This window comes from Agelaius phoeniceus, chromosome 2 (genome assembly GCF_051311805.1).
Source record: "Agelaius phoeniceus isolate bAgePho1 chromosome 2, bAgePho1.hap1, whole genome shotgun sequence".
Taxonomy (NCBI): Eukaryota; Metazoa; Chordata; class Aves; order Passeriformes; family Icteridae; genus Agelaius; species Agelaius phoeniceus.
Window position 1 is genome coordinate 17292752 of NC_135266.1, and position 18047 is coordinate 17310798.

Below are 18047 nucleotides of genomic sequence, written 5' to 3' on the forward strand. Positions count from 1 at the left end.
ACTTGCTCCTAGTTGCTATGAAGGGCAGAGTGTTCGAGATGACGCACAGAAGACTGCCAGAGTCATTGGGGTAATGAGATCAGGAAAACAGAGAAAAACAATATTCTCTGTTCTTTGGAGGTACTATGCCAGGTGCCATGCATAATCTATTAAAATGGAACAGATGCTACTAAAAGGCTTCCTTCCCTGCATCTTTTGTGTACAACTGTTGTAAAACCCTGAAGGGATTTTACATTGCTGGCTCACTCAGACTTTTTTCTTTAAAGCTTTACAATTTAAATTAGTTAAACTGTGTTTAGAGTCTAGTTTGCCTAAGCTATTTCTAGTCAAGGAATGTTGAATATGAATCCTGAATAAAGTCAGGTAAGAGTGAATTAAAAGAAACTAGTCATCACTCAGGATGAGTGATGAGTGTTCTTCCACTCAGGAAGAACAGAAAAATGCAGTGAGATGAGTAAGGTCTTGTTGTGTTTAACAACTGTTAAATGTGACTTCTTTGAGGTTTGAATTACAAGGAATAATTGTAACAATTATTAAAGCAACACATGGGCTTTTAATTTCTCTTTTGTTGTATACTCAGGGAAGCTTTATGGTGATGAAATGTTTGTAGAGGAGCGACACAGGCATCGCTATGAGGTAAGCACTGCCCTTTGTATGGGTCCACTCCTCTGTATGCAAACATCTGGGATAAGGTGCCTGAATACTTTCAGAATACTGACATTCAAGGAGACACACATGAGGTGGACTCCTGGAGTTATCTCTGAGGTAGTCCAGAAGAGATCTGACTCTTATCAGTGTCTCTAAAGGGCCTTGAACTATCAGATTTGTGCATGCTGTAACTGATTCAGGTTAAGAATATTAACCTTCCTTAAAAGGGAGGAGAACGTGATGGTGGCAAACCTGCTCAAGTTTGGATATTAACTGAGTGGTTAAAACATCATCAAGGAAATGAGACAGCTCACTGCAGAGCTCTTCAGTTTGAAGGAAGAGTTGCATTCCAGCTTTTGTCATAACCACTGAAATTCCCTCCTCAAAGAGGAGGTCAGTAGGCATCTAGTTGGCCATTTAAAAAGGGGGAATTCAGGTTGCTTGGTTTCAAAAGAGCAGCAAGCAGAAGGGACCCTGGCTTTAATTTTTGAGTGTTGCATAGTAACTTTTAAAATTACTGATTCATCTCTTTATTAATAAACATGTCCACTTTTACAAATTTATGCCAGAGTTGTTAAAACAAGAAAGCAAAAGTTCCCAACCATTACCCAATTCTCTTCATTCTTGTATGCCTGTAAAAACCATTACAATTAACTGCCACTGTTGGTTAAATCGAAAAATAAACAGAACTACCATTGTTATTGCTTTCAATGTTTCAGGTGAACCCAGAATTGACTCACTGCTTTGAAGAGAAAGGTTTAAAATTTGTTGGCCATGATACAGAAGGGAACAGGATGGAAATTATTGAACTAGAGAGTGAGTGTCTTATTTATTTGAATTATTTACTGCATCTGTTTAAACTGTATGAACTATAAACTATAGGTTGTTGAATGACATGTAGGCACAATATTTAGCTGTCTTAACAGCCAAGATCATTTTGGGGGATACTGCTAACTCCACTTATGTATTACAATGGGTGAAAATTCAGAGTAGGTTAGGAAAAGTCTCAAACTTTGCAAAGACTGTGCATGTATTTGATTATATGGGACAAATGTGCTCCTTTTCCAAAAGGTCCTAAATCTAGCTCAGGGGGATTTGGCTAAGTAGAATCATTGAGTGATTTGGGTGGTCATATAGTCCAACCTTCTGCTTCAGCACAGGTTCTACCTCCAAATATAGGTCAGGTTCTCCAGAGTTGTATCAGTCAAGATTTGAGTACCTCCAAGTATGCTGTTGCATGGACTTCAAACCACTCCTGACTGTTCTTTGAATCCAGGTGTCTGGCCATTTTTTTAACATACTTTGTGGTCCACCCATAGTCTACAGCTTCCAACTTAAAGGGTAGGAAACCATAGGAAAAGCTTTGCTAAAGTCAGAATTAAGGAAAGCCAGTGCTCTCCCTGCATCCAAAGACAGATTCTTCTCAGGCTTGTTGTGCCAGTCTTCCTCACCTTCATGTTCTGAAGGTCAGGAGTTTTCTGTGGTTCCTTGGATCCTTCTTTTTGTCTTGAAGAAGGGCATGGTGACTGCCTTTTCCTACTCATCAGAGACCTCTGGCTTTTTATAGATTTTTACCTATATCCCAGTTTCACAGTGACATTGCCCTGCTCCCTAAGCACCCTCAAATATTCTTGGTCAGGTCCCAATATGTGTTTCATTTATGGAATATGTATACATTCAGTATAGGCAAAGGATAATACATTACTGGAGTGTATCACTTACAGAGTCTGTGAAATCTTCATCCTTGCAGCAGAGACCTTCAAAACTTGACAAAGCTGTCAGCAGCCTGATTTAACTTTGAGTTTGTCCCTGCTTTGAGCATATTGTTCTGAATAGACATGCATAAATAGATACTGGAAACCAAAATACCATGAAAATAACATGATAAATGTAAACTTTGTGACTTTTCTGATTGTGCCCCTCTCTCTCCACCCTTACATGTTGGTACAGGTTTATTATTCAGTTTTTATGAATCAGAGGGTAATTTTTCTTTGGTTTGCCTTACTAACCTTCTGCCTCTGTTGTCCGTTGCTTTTTGTGGAAAGAAGTTTTCTGCTGCCTCACCCTTAAATTGACATGTGCTGCTCTGGCTTCTGGACTCTAGTCTGAAATCTTCAATAAGGTTTTTTCCTAAAAGTTTTTCTACTATCTTCTTCCTACATTGTGTAATTTTCTTTGATATCTATCTTGTAGATCACCCATATTTTGTGGGAGTTCAGTTCCACCCAGAATTTTCCTCAAGACCTATGAAACCTTCACCTCCATACCTTGGACTGTTGCTGGCAGCAACTGGGACACTGAATGCATACCTGCAGCGTGGATGTAAATTGTCTCCAAGGTAATCTTTCTTTGTTGCTTGCCTGCATTTGACAGTCATATTTTTGGAGGGACTATCCCATCCTTCGATTCAGAAGCCCAGAAGAGGAAAGGGAGTTCTTCATGTATTGATTTACTTGTGACTGAGTGCCTGTCATATACCTGGGTGTAAAATAACCTGTAAGCAGAAAGCACAGTTCCTCACTTCTTACTTTTCAGAGGCTATTAGGGCTAGAGCCAGAACTCCACATTACAATCAGAAAAAAGTAAAAAAACCTTAATAAATTCAAATGAAGATAGCAGCCTCCTGTGTTAACTTCCATTGACGGTAGCTTCATAGGGAAAGAAATTTGCTAGAGGATCAAGCAATGAAGTGAAATTCGTATCTAGCTGTACTTGAATGATGGTAACAACAACAAAGAAAGCACTGATTTTATTTTGCAGTAACTAAATAATAAGTACTATCTTTCAGAGACAGGCCTGAAATAAAACAGTTGGGATACCTTTAGACTTACAGAAGGATTTGGATCTAGGTCAGAACTCAGTCCTTGGTCTCTTGGACAAGAAGCTTTGGTGTATTGAATGTACCAATGTTTTTTTATCCAGGGTTAACTAATTCTTGTTTATTTCAATGGTATTAAGAACAGTTAAAATTTCAATATAATAGCAATAATAAAGAATTCAGAAGGATGCCTTGGGCACAGTAACAAAAAATTTAAAAAAATCATAAAATGATTGAATAATAACATTGAACAGATCCAACTCTGGCATTTTGGCTTTTCCTCTAAACAAGACACCAAACTTATTAATTCTGTGGGTTGGGCTTTTTTTTTTTTTCCCTGAGTCTTGTGTTCTATTAAAATAAGGTGTGTTTGTTAGGAGAGAAATAGAAATTTTATTCAAGTTTGAGTATTAATGGGAAAACAGCCAAGCCAGACCAGACCAATCTGTTTTGGTTCCCTACTCCTTTATGGGTATCAATTTTTATTCACTCTGCCTGGTTGTGCAGTGATGTACATACAAAGAGAATGAATTTCTGAGCTGCAAACCAGAGCTTGATTGAAACACTCCTGTTACCTTAGCCTGTTATTGCTAGAAGCAGTTATAATGTTAGCTACCTTTTAAAAGGTGTGCTGGTGAAATACACAGATCAAATTTTTGCGGTGCTTGGCAAGGCAGAGTCTTCCATCACTGTGATCTTCAGCATAACAGAGTGCTCTTGGTGGGCACTCTGACTTACACTTCACAGGCCCCAATATCCTTACTTACACTGCTTTGTCCCATAAGTAACCATATTTATTTCTCTGAGATAAAGAAAAATTACTTTTTTTCAATAAGTGATCTGCATGCATCCTGCTAATTTACATCCCTTAGTGTTATATGCTATCTAACCCTGACCTAAAGTTTCAGCCATTACTGAATTGCCTCACTTAGACTTATTTGAATTAATCATTCAAAATGTATACCCAACTCTTTTTCTTCATGTTCATAGAATAAACTCCTCCCAAATCTTAAACATTTAGCAAAGACAAAAATCCATACTCCAAAACTTAATCTATAAAATTGCAGTTTTGCTATTTATCTAGTTAGACATCAATCAAGCAATACCCCTGTGTCTTGAGAAAGATCACTGGAATAGGAAGGCATTTTGAGGCTAAAAGAGGAAGATTGTCTATGGAAGAATGTTCAGGAGGGAATTGCAGTTAGTTACAGCACACACACTCATATTAACATACCCAGCTGCTGAGTGCAAAGCTTTTCCAATGTAAACCTTTAAACCCCAGAGTGCTGGTGATGTCATTCAGTTGTAAAGCTAAGGCATGCCCTAGCAAGGCTGAAATAAATCTGAGGAGAGGATTTTCTGCACACCTCATCCAGCACCACCCACCTGAGTTTTAGTTGGGCTGTGGACTAGAGCAAAGTAAGCTGGCAGAGAATTTGTGGAGACCAGCAAGCTGAGCAGATTACCAAAGCAAGGCTACCATAAACACTAAAGAGAGAGTGAATGATGAAGTCCTGAGACAAAAGGAAATGGGTATTTCAGCATGAGAGTCTTAACAGGAAACTATTACTCCAGAATATTTAATAGCCCCATAATTAGGGTGTGATTTTAGAATATTTGACACCTGGACAGAAGCCCTAGCTTGTAAGCAAAGCTAATAATAACTTCAAGGATGCATTACTACTTCTGGGAGAGTGCCCTAAATAAATGAAAGTGAATAAACTGTCTCTTAAATTTTTGTAAGGCCTAGTCTGGTACAGATGTAGGCCCACACGGGCATGAGCATACCTAGTTTGAAACTGGATTGCATCCTCTGGGGAAAATTTAGTTCCTAGAAATGTCAGTGTATACACCAAGAGACAGTCAAGAACTGACCAAAGAGTAGCTCAGTGATTAATTGTTACTTATTTACCTGAAGTACTAGTTGGGCTCCCAAGTTGCCTTTGTGGTTTCAGCCTCTTGTGCTTCATGGCATGAGTGCCCAACCATCAAAGCTCTGCACTTCATTTCCTTGTGAATGGCTTTAGATCATGACCTTTTCCAAACATTTCCATGGAAATACTGAAGTCACCATTTCATATAGAAGTGACGAATGTGGTGGGAGGCTGCCAGTTTACATTTTCATCTTCAAGGACAGAGAAAACCAAAACTACATGAGACTCAAAAGTGTACAATACCCACAGATATGCTGCTTTAAAAGAGAACACAAAGGGTTTTAACAGGAAACTAGTGGATGAAGAGGGGAACTTCACATGTAATGTTGTTGGCTTTTACTGAGACTTACATAGTTTCATTTGAAAAAATTAATAAAAACTGACTTGTCTTTGGGAACAGTATAATATGGTTGCAAAATCACTGGTGTACAATAAAGCCATGTTGCTTGTTTTGTTTTGATGTGTTTTTTCCCCTTATCCAGTTTAGCATCAGCAGGCTTTATTTCTTCTTTGTCTACAACCAGCACCTTTATTAATGGCCTGCAAGAGTAAGCCTGACTGCATTAATTATATTTGCAAATAATGTCATTTGAATAAGAGATGAAAGCGCTATTCAGAACAAAGAAGTAACAAAAAATATATAGGGAATTTAGTAATCTCTGTTGAATATAATGACATCTTTGGAGGAAGAAGATAAGAAGCTAAAGGTAAATAATTTAAACACAAATATCCAGTACAAGGGAGGAAATGTAGGAAATGAGAGGTGTTCCTAGCTGAGTAAGTGTAGGCAACACTGACTACTGCAAAAAAAAACCTGTGCAAAGCATTAGTGAATATGCTAATGTGAAGTACCAATCCAATGCCATCTAGTCACAGAGTACTCTTGAGTTCTAGGAAAAATATTAATGAAAGATGACCTATGAGCTGTGTTCAGAGACAAAGAACAAAGAAAAAAAGCCAGAGAACAGAAGGAATGGTACATTAAATGAAACACCAAAAACCTCAGAAAATTTGCCCATATGGTGCTTACTGCATTAGCATGGTCCAGCTGTCTCTCAGACCAGCTGTGGAGGAAAGCACCTATGAACAGGACAGAAACCAGCCTGTGTGACCTGTTCTGTGCCTGATGTCCCCTGTACATTGTCCCCAGTCAAGAACACATTTGGCACAGCATCATGCTTCTGCCATTGGCTGAATCCAGACATGTGATTTGATGGAAATGGGATTTGAAGATTGTCAGGAGAGCAGCAAGAGAGGGGCTGCTCCATGAAAAGTGGCACTCCAGGAGCCAGGGGTGGGAGCTGTCCTGGCAGGGATGGTGTCCTCAGTCAGTACCACAGTTGCCACAGAAGGCAAGTGCTCTGGCTCCAGTAACCTTCCAGTGGTGCAGGTCCCAGGTGGGGATGGTTGGGACATCAAAGACCCTGTTACCCTCAGAGCTCTTACAGAAAACTACAGAAAAGTTTTGAAGAAAATCCTTTATTGACCATACTGGCACTTAGTAATGGCTAGTAATGTCATTTAACTTTGTTATTTAAATGTTAGATGTTTACAGTGAAAACCCTTCTGAGCTAGTGACCTCAAGCCTTTTTCTGCAGTTGTTAAGTGAAAATGCACTTTAAGGACCCAAATAGCTCATTATAACTGTTCTGTGGGTCTGTTATGCATTACATGCTGCCAGAGCCTGTTTCTCTGCAGTGATTGTAGGGAGCTGCTGGTGCCAGTCCCAGATGAAGATTTTATCCTAGGCCCAGTTATGTGAGGGCAGGGGGCTCACAGGTCAGAACTGGGGAGTTTTGGGTTTGTGCTGAGGGATTCCCAAATGAAATGATGTTTTATGGAGGCATAGGGTTATATCATGATGACCATCATTTTAAATGATGATCATGATTTTAAATGATAAATTTTTTATGACTGTAAATTATATCTGTGATTTTTATGACCATATAATAGTCATAAACATATGTACCAAGAATATGGGTGACTGCAATTATAACCATTTCACAATCAAATATTCATTTATTCAAAAGAATGTTTTAATGACACAATAATTTTAATAATTAGGCTTTTTTGTGGGGAAATAAATGATAATAATTTGCAGATTTTGTTTTGCTGAGTCCTCAAAAGCTAAACAACTTAAACAATTGCAGTCTGTACTAAATTTATCTGTACTTCATGTATCTTTAATATGCACTGAGGAAGAAATGCACTTAGCTTGGCACCTTGCAGGGTATAGCATTACTGTAGCAATTATTTTAATTCCTTATGTTTCTGGAAAAGGAGTTTTTTGTCAATTGTACATTAAAAATGAATGAAAGAAAAGCTTCCCTGAAGCTGCTGCTTTGTTTCTAAAGAATATTAATCTGGATTTTCCAAGTGAAAACCAGAAAGTTCATAGTATCCATTTTACAGGAGTGAGGTGACCAAAATTCTTAATCTAAAGTGACTGACTAGATCCAGTGACACTGCATTGAGTTTTGTTATGTTTTTTTTTCCTTGGCCACCACTTTATACTTGAGATCCCACAAAAACAAACAAACAAACAAAATCTGTTGGGGTTAGGTCTTAGATCTGGTGGCCTCAGATTTGCTCAGTACCTCCTTGTTGTTGTCCACTGTTGTAAGAATTGTTACAAATAAGATGAAGTGGGTGTCGGGCTCCTGCACAAGATAATTACTGATTAATTTGAACACAGACTGAGAGAAAACTTGCTGAAGCAAATGTAAGCACATTTTTTCAGTGGTTGGCTCAGTGTGGAAAAGAATTTCATTAAAGAAAGCTGGGTTTATTTGGTTTCTCACCACTACCATTTTCACAGCCAGCAGATTTAAGTAAGGTTACTGAATATTACCAACTGTGAGCACAAAGCATCCATTTGGGTTTTGTGTTTAATATCTGTGTACAACTCATTGTAATTTGGAACAAACTACACATTTATTCCAAAGAGAAAAGATGGCTTGCTTCTGGTTAATGCCACCTACAGTTTTCCTTCAGATTACACGTGATACTAATATGTTTGACATCAGAGTAAATCTCAAAAACCTGACACCAACGCTGGTTGAAGCTGTAGGCACACAGATGTAGATATGCCAAGTTTCACGAGTCCCTCTTTGCTTTCAAGTCCACTGGCAGCCTAACTCTTGAAGTTCAGGTTTCCTTGGAGGCCAGTTGTTATTTTTAAGATGATGCCACAGGTTCTGGGTATTCTTAGACAAATCATTCAAGCAGCTGAACCTGAGAGGCTGACAGCTACCTGAGTCTGAAGCCCAAGGGCTGATCCTTACCTGGGTATTTCCCTGCCTTTCTTGCCCTATGGCCTACTTGTGAGACATCAAACTGACTTTCACCCCATAGAGCAGCCCTAAAGAAGGGGAGACTCTGAGGTGCTACTGCAGAAGTCAAGAATGTGATGATGTCAGCCCTTCTCTGGGATTTGTGTCAAATCTTGTACTGAAATTGGGCAGTGTGGGAACAGGAACAAAATTGTCATAAGCTGAGTTGTTTTAGCCTCTGCACTAGTGGCCAGGTGAGCCTCAGTTTTGGCAAACTGAAAACAGGCTTAAGAAGTTTGGGTGGTAAGTCAGTGAAATCACAGAAGCATCCACTTCTGTGGGCAAATCCCTCTCAAAGGGATTTGTCACTGAGTGGGGGAGCACCTATGAGGAGAGTGCTGGGTGGGGATCAGCACCTGACTGCTTCCAGGAGATTAAGCTGGGCAGTTGTCCACTCACCCCATTGGTTGGTGAGCACTTCTACTTAAGCATCTGACTCCCATCCTGTGTTGTTTACAGAGCTCTGGCATGTTTGTGGGCTGGGATTGTCACTGGGCAGCAGAGCTAATTTAAAAAAAAGAAGTCCTCTGAAGACTTGGGACTTAAATTATGGCTGTCATAAGATTGTGCAGTTCTCTACAATCAGTTTTCCTCTCTGCTCTGTGGACAGTATTTGCTATTTTGCTGTGATGTGAAAATGCAAAACTGTTTTAATAATACTGCATTTTTGTTCCATGTTTCCATGGGTACTTTCAGAAAAAAGTAAGTACAACGTTGGTGATGTTGTGTTTGTCTGTGTGCATCTGGCATGCTTGATCATACTGTTAACAACACTTTCCTCACTTGAACTGTGTAATTGATCACCAGCTGATGAAATGATCCAATTGAGCATTTCACACTAGCCTGATGTGACATACCCTTTATAAGAGCCACATCAGCAGTGTGTGTGTCACACAGACAAGGGCAGAATGCTATAGTAAAGTCTTAATGTTAGGACAGCCAGAATATCTATGCTGTTTTACACAAATTTGGTACACTGACTTGCTGTAACTGTGGGAAACTTTCCTAACAGAGGTAGAAATTAAATGAGGTGACTGTTGGTGCCATTCCTCCTGTCCCACTCTGTTTAAGTGTCTGTTTTTTTACCTATTCTTTCTTTAGTTTTCATTTTCTCTCAAAGAAAAGAGAGTGAAATTCAGGCTACAAAGCAGTGCTCAGTAGCAAGCAGCAGAGTAGCTGAGTGCAGTTTGTTCACTGTTCCACAGTGCAGTCTCATTAGAGACTATGGGGCTGCATGGCTCCCTTGAAGCAGTGCCCAGCAGGCAATCACTGATAAGGCAGTCACTGATAAGGCTCTGTCTGGGTGGGCCATGTGCTCCATGTCTCAGTAGGAGATCATGCCCAGAGATGGGGAACACAACATGAGTGGGGTCCTGTTGTCTGGAGGATGAAGGGGTGTGTGGTAAAGGGGAGGTGTCACAGAACAGTTGTGCAATCAGTGCCTGCCATGGAGTTGGCACCCAAGGCTGTCATGATCCCACACAAATGGGGTCTGAAATCCCTCCTGTGCTGTGCTAACCATGGCCTGGGCTCTGGAGGGTCACAGGACTGACCACAATTATTGCTGCTCAAATGCACTTAATCTGTTCCCTGTGCTGCCTTTGCTGGCTTCTCATCTGGGGAAATTAAAACATCTGGAAAACAGACTGCAGAATGAAGTGTAGTAGGGAGGAACTGAGGCTGGAGGCACTTCTGAAGTGCACTTAAATTTAAGATAAACTTGGAGACCCAATAGACACTAACTGAAAATGTGGTTTTTGGGCACTACTTTCTCTCAGTCACAGTGGTGATTCCTGTTCTTCACTGTTTCCTTGTTCTTACCACTTATAAAACAATCACTTGCATGGCAATTTGGTCTCTGAAAACAAGTCTGCTTCTCTCAGGATACAACAAAGGGGATTAAAACCTCTAGACAAACTGTCAGGATATTGCTTGGTGCAATGAAAATTATTTGTGTTCTTTCTAAAAGAGAAAGAACTATAATTTAAGTGTAGAATTGTGAGCTAATAAAATTGTCTAAACTTTTGATTGAGTTGTCTTAACTTAATGATTTTCTTTACCATAAGGGAGAAATTCCTTTTATTTTAGCTCTGAATACCTGTTATTATCTATCATGTTAACCATGATCTTAGACACACAACACCAGCAAAATGCAGAATGAATGTACAGGAGTCAAGCAAAAAGAAATTGAATGTACTGTTTATCAGGTAGAGCATTATTTTGCATCAGGTCTTAAACTCCAGACTTCAGCCCATTCCTTTAGAGGAAGATGTTCTAAAATATCGTGTTTTTAGCATGAGCCTAAAGAAGTTTTCTGGAAATGGGTTGCATTTGAGGAAAGTGTTGATCATATGCATCATGGGTTGGAGGGCTTGAAATGAAATATTTGGTTTAGATCTTTCTGAATTCTTATTGGTTCCAACAGTGACAGCTACAGTGACCTAAGTGATGACAGCTCTCCAGAAAAAGAGTTTCCTTATTCTGACACAAGCTGAAATGATTGTATGTGAGCACAGAAATGGATGATGCTATTGAGGTAAACTGAAATGTTTTGATACTGCTTTATGACACTGATTTATTTTAGACTTAAAACAGGAAATAAAGTTAACTTAATTCTCCCATTTGTGTCAAGTCCCATCTGAGAGCTTATGTCTTCTTTCTTGTCTGTAGCATTTAATTGTTTTCCTCTTCTTCTGCTTAACTCTGAAAATGAGATGTTAAAGTCTGCTAAGTATTTTGGGTACATCTTTTATGTAGGATGCTGTACAAAACCAAGTTGTGTGTTTGAAGATATATTAAAAATGCGTTTTAAAATTATATTTCATTTTTTTGTGTCTTCAGTTTACAATTTAGAATCACTTCAATTACATTGTGTAGACATTATTTTTTATTTTGCCTTAATATTCACCCGTAATTGCATTGATGCATTGATACAACAAAGACATCCCAACATAAATACTTGTATTTAATCTGCAGAGTGATAGAGATACAAACAGGTTTTATAAAATTGTAGCTTTGTTTGCCATAGCTTTTGCCAGAGTGATGTTGGATTGGTTATTTATTCACCTTTAAACATGGTAGTCATAGATTTCCTTTTGGTTTGGAGGTTGTATTTCCTGTGAGACCCCTGATCTCTGCAGGATCTGGGCTTGAGACTTGGTCTTACTTTATTTTTCCTATGCAGATTCATCAGAGCTGGGGCTGGTATGAGTCTCCCATTCAGCTTTTCTGTATTTCTGAGCATTTTGTGAGGAGGGCACAACTTTCCCCTCTGAACATGTCTCACATGGTGTTGACACTGAGCAGCTCTGCTGAGCAGACAATTAAGGCTACATATGAACAGCATTTCTACCTGATGGTTCCTGATCCAAGTAGTGGCATGAGATGCTAGAAACTGGAGTTCAGTCCTTAGACTGGAGTTCAGTCCTTAGATGCATGGGTTTCTTCTGTGATTTTCAATTAAATTTTTTTTTGCTCTCCTGTTCTACATGTTAAAGATAATGATCCCTCCCCAAATCATGAGAGCAAAGAACAGAATGTTAAGAGATTAAATGACCTGGTACATGTACATACAGTACTGATGCCTGCCCTAAAATAACCAAAAAATAAGTAGACAAGATGTTCCTTTTCACTCTTGCCTGGATTCTTCCCACCTCCAAACATCACAATGGTTCTGTTTCTTGAGACCAACACAAGGTACAGGACAGTCCCTCTGGAAAAGCCCTTGCTTTCCTCAATGGAATTTATGGATGGTAGTTCTCTGTTTATTGTTGCAGGTGACTTGTTCAGTGCTTGGATGAATGCACTTTTGTGATGCTTTTAAGTGGTTATCAATAGTCAAGCTGATTTTGCTTGAACATATCACTAGTGGATAACAATTGTTATTCAACAGAATTACTCTAGAAAAGATTAAATAACTAAATCCAGATATCAAAAAATAAGAAAAGCAGTGGCTTTTTTTTTTATCTCATGGTTAATTCTACCCATTAATCAGAGCTGGATACACATGTAGATTATATTTAGCTTTGTGGTTTCAGTTTAGATAAAATGCATCTACTCATAGAATTTACTTAGGACTACTTTGAAATGAGTAAAAAAATTTGAGTGAAAATTACATAATCATGAAATAAACTGAGTTGAAGATGAAATATTTTTAATAATTGATATTTTAAAATTGATTCTTCCTTCCTCTCCCTCTTTTTATGTTACAGAAAACTTGGGAACAGGACAATATTGAATAGAAGAAAGTAGAAGAGTAAGCTGCTTGCAGTTCTCATACTGTTTCTTCCTCTGCTATGTTCAATAATTCTCATTACAGATGACAGTTTTACTGTTCTGTAGCAAAAACTGTTCTGTGTAAATGCTGCTTCAAAAATTACCAAACAGTTGTGACCCTTAGCTGTTAATCATTATCTTGTCCTATATTCCAGAGTGATCTCAGGTGAATATGTATCAATTCACTAGTTCACAGCTTTCTTGGTTTGAAGAAAGATTTGACTGGTTTCAGTTTGCCTTGGAACAGGAAGAATAAATGCATTAGCTCTTGGGAATGAGGCGGGGAATGCACTAAAGCATTTAAGAGAAAATTGTCTTTCTCTTGAGCAGTAGAAAACCATTTCAGGTTTTTTTCCTGTTAAGTTTGTGTATATATATATTTATTACTTTTTTTGCTGTTCAATATGTACAAATGAAAAATGATTGCTGTATCTCAGCTCTATATGATTATAGTAATTAATGTTGGATACAAGTTTTTTCACTTTGCTTTTATAAGCGATTTGATTTCACATAAATCCATTTGCTCTATTTCTCCTGGAAGTCTGATAATGCTGAACATAATTCTGACCTACAAAATTACAGAAGTGATGTTAGAAGGTGGTTTCATATTTGTATTTTGTAAGAGAGAAAGTAAATACGTTAATATATTAAACTCCAGTTTTAACACTTTTGTGAAAGTTGTAGAAAAACCAGTCATAAACCTGGGGTGTTATCTGGGGTCCAGCTGTGCCACACTCAGTTAGTTATAGTAAATAAGTATGAAGCAAATTAAGTAAGGCTCACCCTTGTTTTCCTGCATCCTGTGACCACTCCATCATCGTAGCACTTATTCCCCAATAGAATGGACTGATGTGTTTTAATTAGAAATCACAAGTTATTTCACTGCATCACAACTCAGCCCTGCAAAGCCAGGGCTGGAGCCTGAACCACTGGGACAGAAGAGGAAGGTGAGAGATGCTGCTCTGGATGTAAGGCAGCATTAAGGTGTAAGGGGTGTAGGCATCCTATTAGCATTGGGGCAGTATCAAACCTGTCACAGAAAGTGAATCTGAGCTGTGTAACTGATGGGCTCCAGATGCTTGGGGCACACTTTCCTATAAAGAAAAATTCTGAATTTTGAGAGTTGTGTTTAATTTTGGTTTTGGGTAAAGTGTCTTTAGTTCATCAAAAGTCAATATCTGCACAAAAATAAGAAGCACCATGTTCCTTATTACAGCTTGGTAAAACAGCAAGTTTGGGGCTGTGCATTGCTCTAGAAAATCTCAGGTTACACAGCAAATTTGTCTTTTCACTAAAAGAAGCTTTAATGATAATGAAACATAAAATGCATTTTTATGGCTGCACTTTCCTAAAGTAGTTTGTGAATATGTGCCTTAGAAATACTGACAGCAGAATTGGTGTCACTGTATGTCTTCCCCAATAAGACACTGGCCACTGCTTTGTGAAAAGTGAAGAATTTCCTAAGATTGTAATGTGCAAATGTATTTTCAAAACATTTTCAATAAATTGTGTTATTTGGAAGTGTTTGGGTACCTGCTAAAGAATCACAGTGCCAATTGTGAACTGTGGTGTTAAAGAGAGAATTCATCATTAAATCATGAAGCTGTGCTTGTTTGTAAGGAAGGGAGCAGCATGCAAGTTTGGATGGGACTGCAGGGTAGGTATTGCACTTCACTGATTCTGTGATCAGAGCTGGATCCTACTGAGCGTCTGCAGTCCAGTGTTGCATCTCAGCAGTGTGGGTTCCTGTTTCACTGTCAGCTTTACAGGTGAGCTCCTTTACCACCTGCCTAACATATTTAATGTGTACTAAGCTGAGATTGCTTCCCATTATTTGACTGCTTGGAGACATAACCTGCATGTGCTAGTGGGTAATGCCTGCAGAGGTTGGGTATAGTGAGGAGGATTTTCTTGACCAAACAGACTGTTCCTCATCAGGGAATTCTTGTGAGAGGGTGGGCCAGATGCTGCATTAGTTTTCTGTTTTTCTGAAGCCATATTAATATCAGACAGAGTGTGACTGTTTATTCAGAGTAGTACCAAAAAGGCTTACTTGACCTCAGAATCATGGGACTCTGGCATACTACTTCTGAAATTCTCTAGAGGCATCTAAGCCCTGGCTTTCCAGGAAGACGCTGGAAGTTTTGAGCAATACCTTAAAAGTAGAGGTTGAGTTCTCTGCAAGAACCTGTGTAAGCAGGAATTACAGCCCAAAGCTAAAGGAAGTGTTCAGGAGAGAAAAGGCAGATTGTCAACAATCATAAGGGCAGGGTTTTGCTGCCCAAAATTACGTGGAGGATGATAAGGGAGAGTCAAGTGTAAAAGCAACAAACCAACCTGAGCTAACCTTCTCAGGAGAGCTGTTACAGCTGCCATGGCAATGCAAATGAAATTTCCTCCCCAAACTCTGTATCAATGACAGAAGGAAGTGTGATTACAGCCTAGAGGACTTCTCAGCTGGCAGCAAAGCCAGATCAGCACAAGTGAACAGGGGCTGTGGAAACCTATGTGGGACTGGCTGAAGCTCATTTCCCTCAACTTTGCTGTCTGCATACGTGAGGTGAGCAAAATCTGCTGAAAAAGGGAGTGAGGTGGAGCAGGGGGCAATCAGAGCATGTTCTCCCCATGCTCTTGGGAGAGCATGTGGCCTCTTCCAACATGCTGCAGAAGGTCACTCCCTCAGCTTGACAGGGAAGTAGACAAATGATACAGTTGTTTCTGTACCTAGGACTGAATAACAGCTCATCCTTGCACACAAGCAGAAGGAGGCTTCTTCCCCGGGACATCTGCATGGGAGCTGTGGTGTATTTCTGTGCCTCAGCATTTTATCCCATACAGTGCTCAGGTTTTCCCTGCTTGCAAAGTGAATTGGTAGCTGTTAGCTCTGTGATAACTTCCAGACAAACTCTTCCTCTTATCACTTCACCCTGTCCCACTGTTGACACAGTTAGTACTTTGTTCAGGGATTTCTCACATTTTCTCAGGCAGCAGCCTTTGTATTTTTGATGACAACGAACGTAGTATTTCAGCTATTTCTCCCTTTATTGGGTACTGTCTAGATTTTTCAGGTGTTCAGTTGTGTCTGAATTGGTAACTAGCATGTGCTAACAAGGTGAAATTAATTGAGAGCTTACCTATGATAATTGCATTTAAAAAGTCTGCATATGTTCTACTATGCAGCAGGCTCATATTTGTATAGATGCCCTAAAATGGCTTAGAATATTTACATCAGCATCTATTAGATGGCCAAAGAAAATATCTGTGTTGCCTCACTTGGAAATTCCCTCTGAATAGCAACTTCAGAAATGCTGATTTTCCAACCTCTGGTTGATTGTCTTGATTTTATCTGTAAACATTTTTTAAACTTTTTTTTTCATGTGAATTAAACTTTTCATAGAACACAGAAGTAGACCAGTTCTATTGTTCTTTATTCATATAAAAGTAAGTAATCTTGAGTACTGTCTGGTTTCTTGCTCTCTAAAATACCTCAGGGGCTACAAGATTTAACATCCTGCTGTGACCTAGCTGACCTACTGCTGGAATAAACTCTATTAAAATGTCTTTCATCTTGTGAAAATTGTGTACTTTAATCTTTAGACTTTGATGATTTGTTTATATATTAAATATTTTCCCTGCTTGTAACATTCTAATTCATTTGAAGAAATTGGTTGCCTTATTGGACTCCTGGTAACCTGCTCTCACAAATTTGGATCAGAGCCTAGAAAACCTGTTTTTCCTGATGTGTGGACAACATTCTGTATTTCAGGAGTGCTCCTGGAAAGGTAAGGCTATTGGCTATTTTTTCTACTTCTATGGACCCTCAGTTAATAATTTAAGGAAAGCTGGGTGATGCTAGTGAAGTTCACAGTAGCATCCTTTGGATAACTTAAGGACTGACCCAAGTCTTGGATTAAAGTATAATCCAAGATTCCATATATTTAAAGGAGTAGTTAGGATAGTCTGCTCTGAGCTTCTGCATAACATATCCTCATCCGATAGCAGCTGAGCAATAAAATCTGAGCAATAAAAATACAACCTCAGGTGTCTTTTTGTTTGAGTATCACTTGTGCTACCTTTGGAACATGGTCCTCATTGCCTAAATACAGATTTGCAATTTGGAGAAGCAGTGCAGTTTTGGAGCAAACCTTCTCATTACATGTGATTGATTTCCCACAGCAGCTGTTGTGTACTAGACCTCAGATCCTGTTCAGGAAATAATATTCAAAAATTCATTCCAAAACCTGTTCTAATTCAGTTCTGGACCCACCCAGGGAAGAACACTGCCACAGAAAGCCTCTGTGTGGGTGTTGTATTCACCTTCCTATCAGCCTTGTTGTTGTGTGGTTTTTTGTTGTTGGTGGTGGTTTTTGTTTGTATTTTTTATTGTTGAAAGCTTCCTCAAGGTTCCACACAGGCACCATGCTCTGAGTGCTGGGGATGTGTTTTCATGTAAGACCAGAAACCAGGCAGCACAGTCCTGGAGTCACCTGAGCTGGTCCTCTTTGAGCTTGGTAAGTGTCCTACTTGAGTGGTGGGACACAGCAAAATACAGCATCACAGGCAGTCCTTTGGGCCTTGTGGGCCATGCTTGCATCAGCACCTGCACTGCTAAATATTGATGCCTAGGTGTGAGCTACTCACCACAGGCTCCTTTTGTCCTCAGCAGACAAACCAGGAACTTTTCAGTCAGCCTTAGCAGATGAGGTGAATTATCTGTGGGTATTGTTTCTTTCTTGGCATGAACCTTAAAAAAGAGCCTGGTCCAAATGGCTAAGATACATATATTTGGTCAGATGATTCTATTCCTGATAGGTGTAGGTGCTGGACTGGGAATCAGTCACTACTTGCTGTCATCACATTACAAAAGTTCCATACCTTCTATGGTGATTTCTCATGTGCAGCTCCTCACAGCACCAACTCCTTCTTCATAAAGCAATCAAACTCCACCTCTTTCCACAGCACAGACAACAAGCTCCAACTCTCTTCACACCCAGCTAACCCACTCTTTTGTAGCACTCTTCTTCCTATTGGACACAGCTG

General features: G+C 39.3%; 1 protein-coding gene across 2 annotated transcripts in view; it reads left to right on the forward strand.

The window, feature by feature from the left end:
• Window positions 1–16568, forward strand: part of CTPS2 (CTP synthase 2) — a 61104-nt gene extending 44536 nt beyond the window's left edge. For both annotated transcript variants that reach the window (XM_054628339.2, XM_077172875.1), the window contains exons 15-19: window positions 581–636; window positions 1368–1464; window positions 2842–2986; window positions 11158–11268; window positions 12944–16568. In XM_054628339.2, the coding sequence (XP_054484314.1) occupies window positions 581–636; window positions 1368–1464; window positions 2842–2986; window positions 11158–11227 (368 nt within the window). In that variant the 3' untranslated portion in view covers window positions 11228–11268; window positions 12944–16568. The remainder of the gene's footprint in view (window positions 1–580; window positions 637–1367; window positions 1465–2841; window positions 2987–11157; window positions 11269–12943) is intronic.
• Window positions 16569–18047: the final 1479 nt, after the last annotated feature.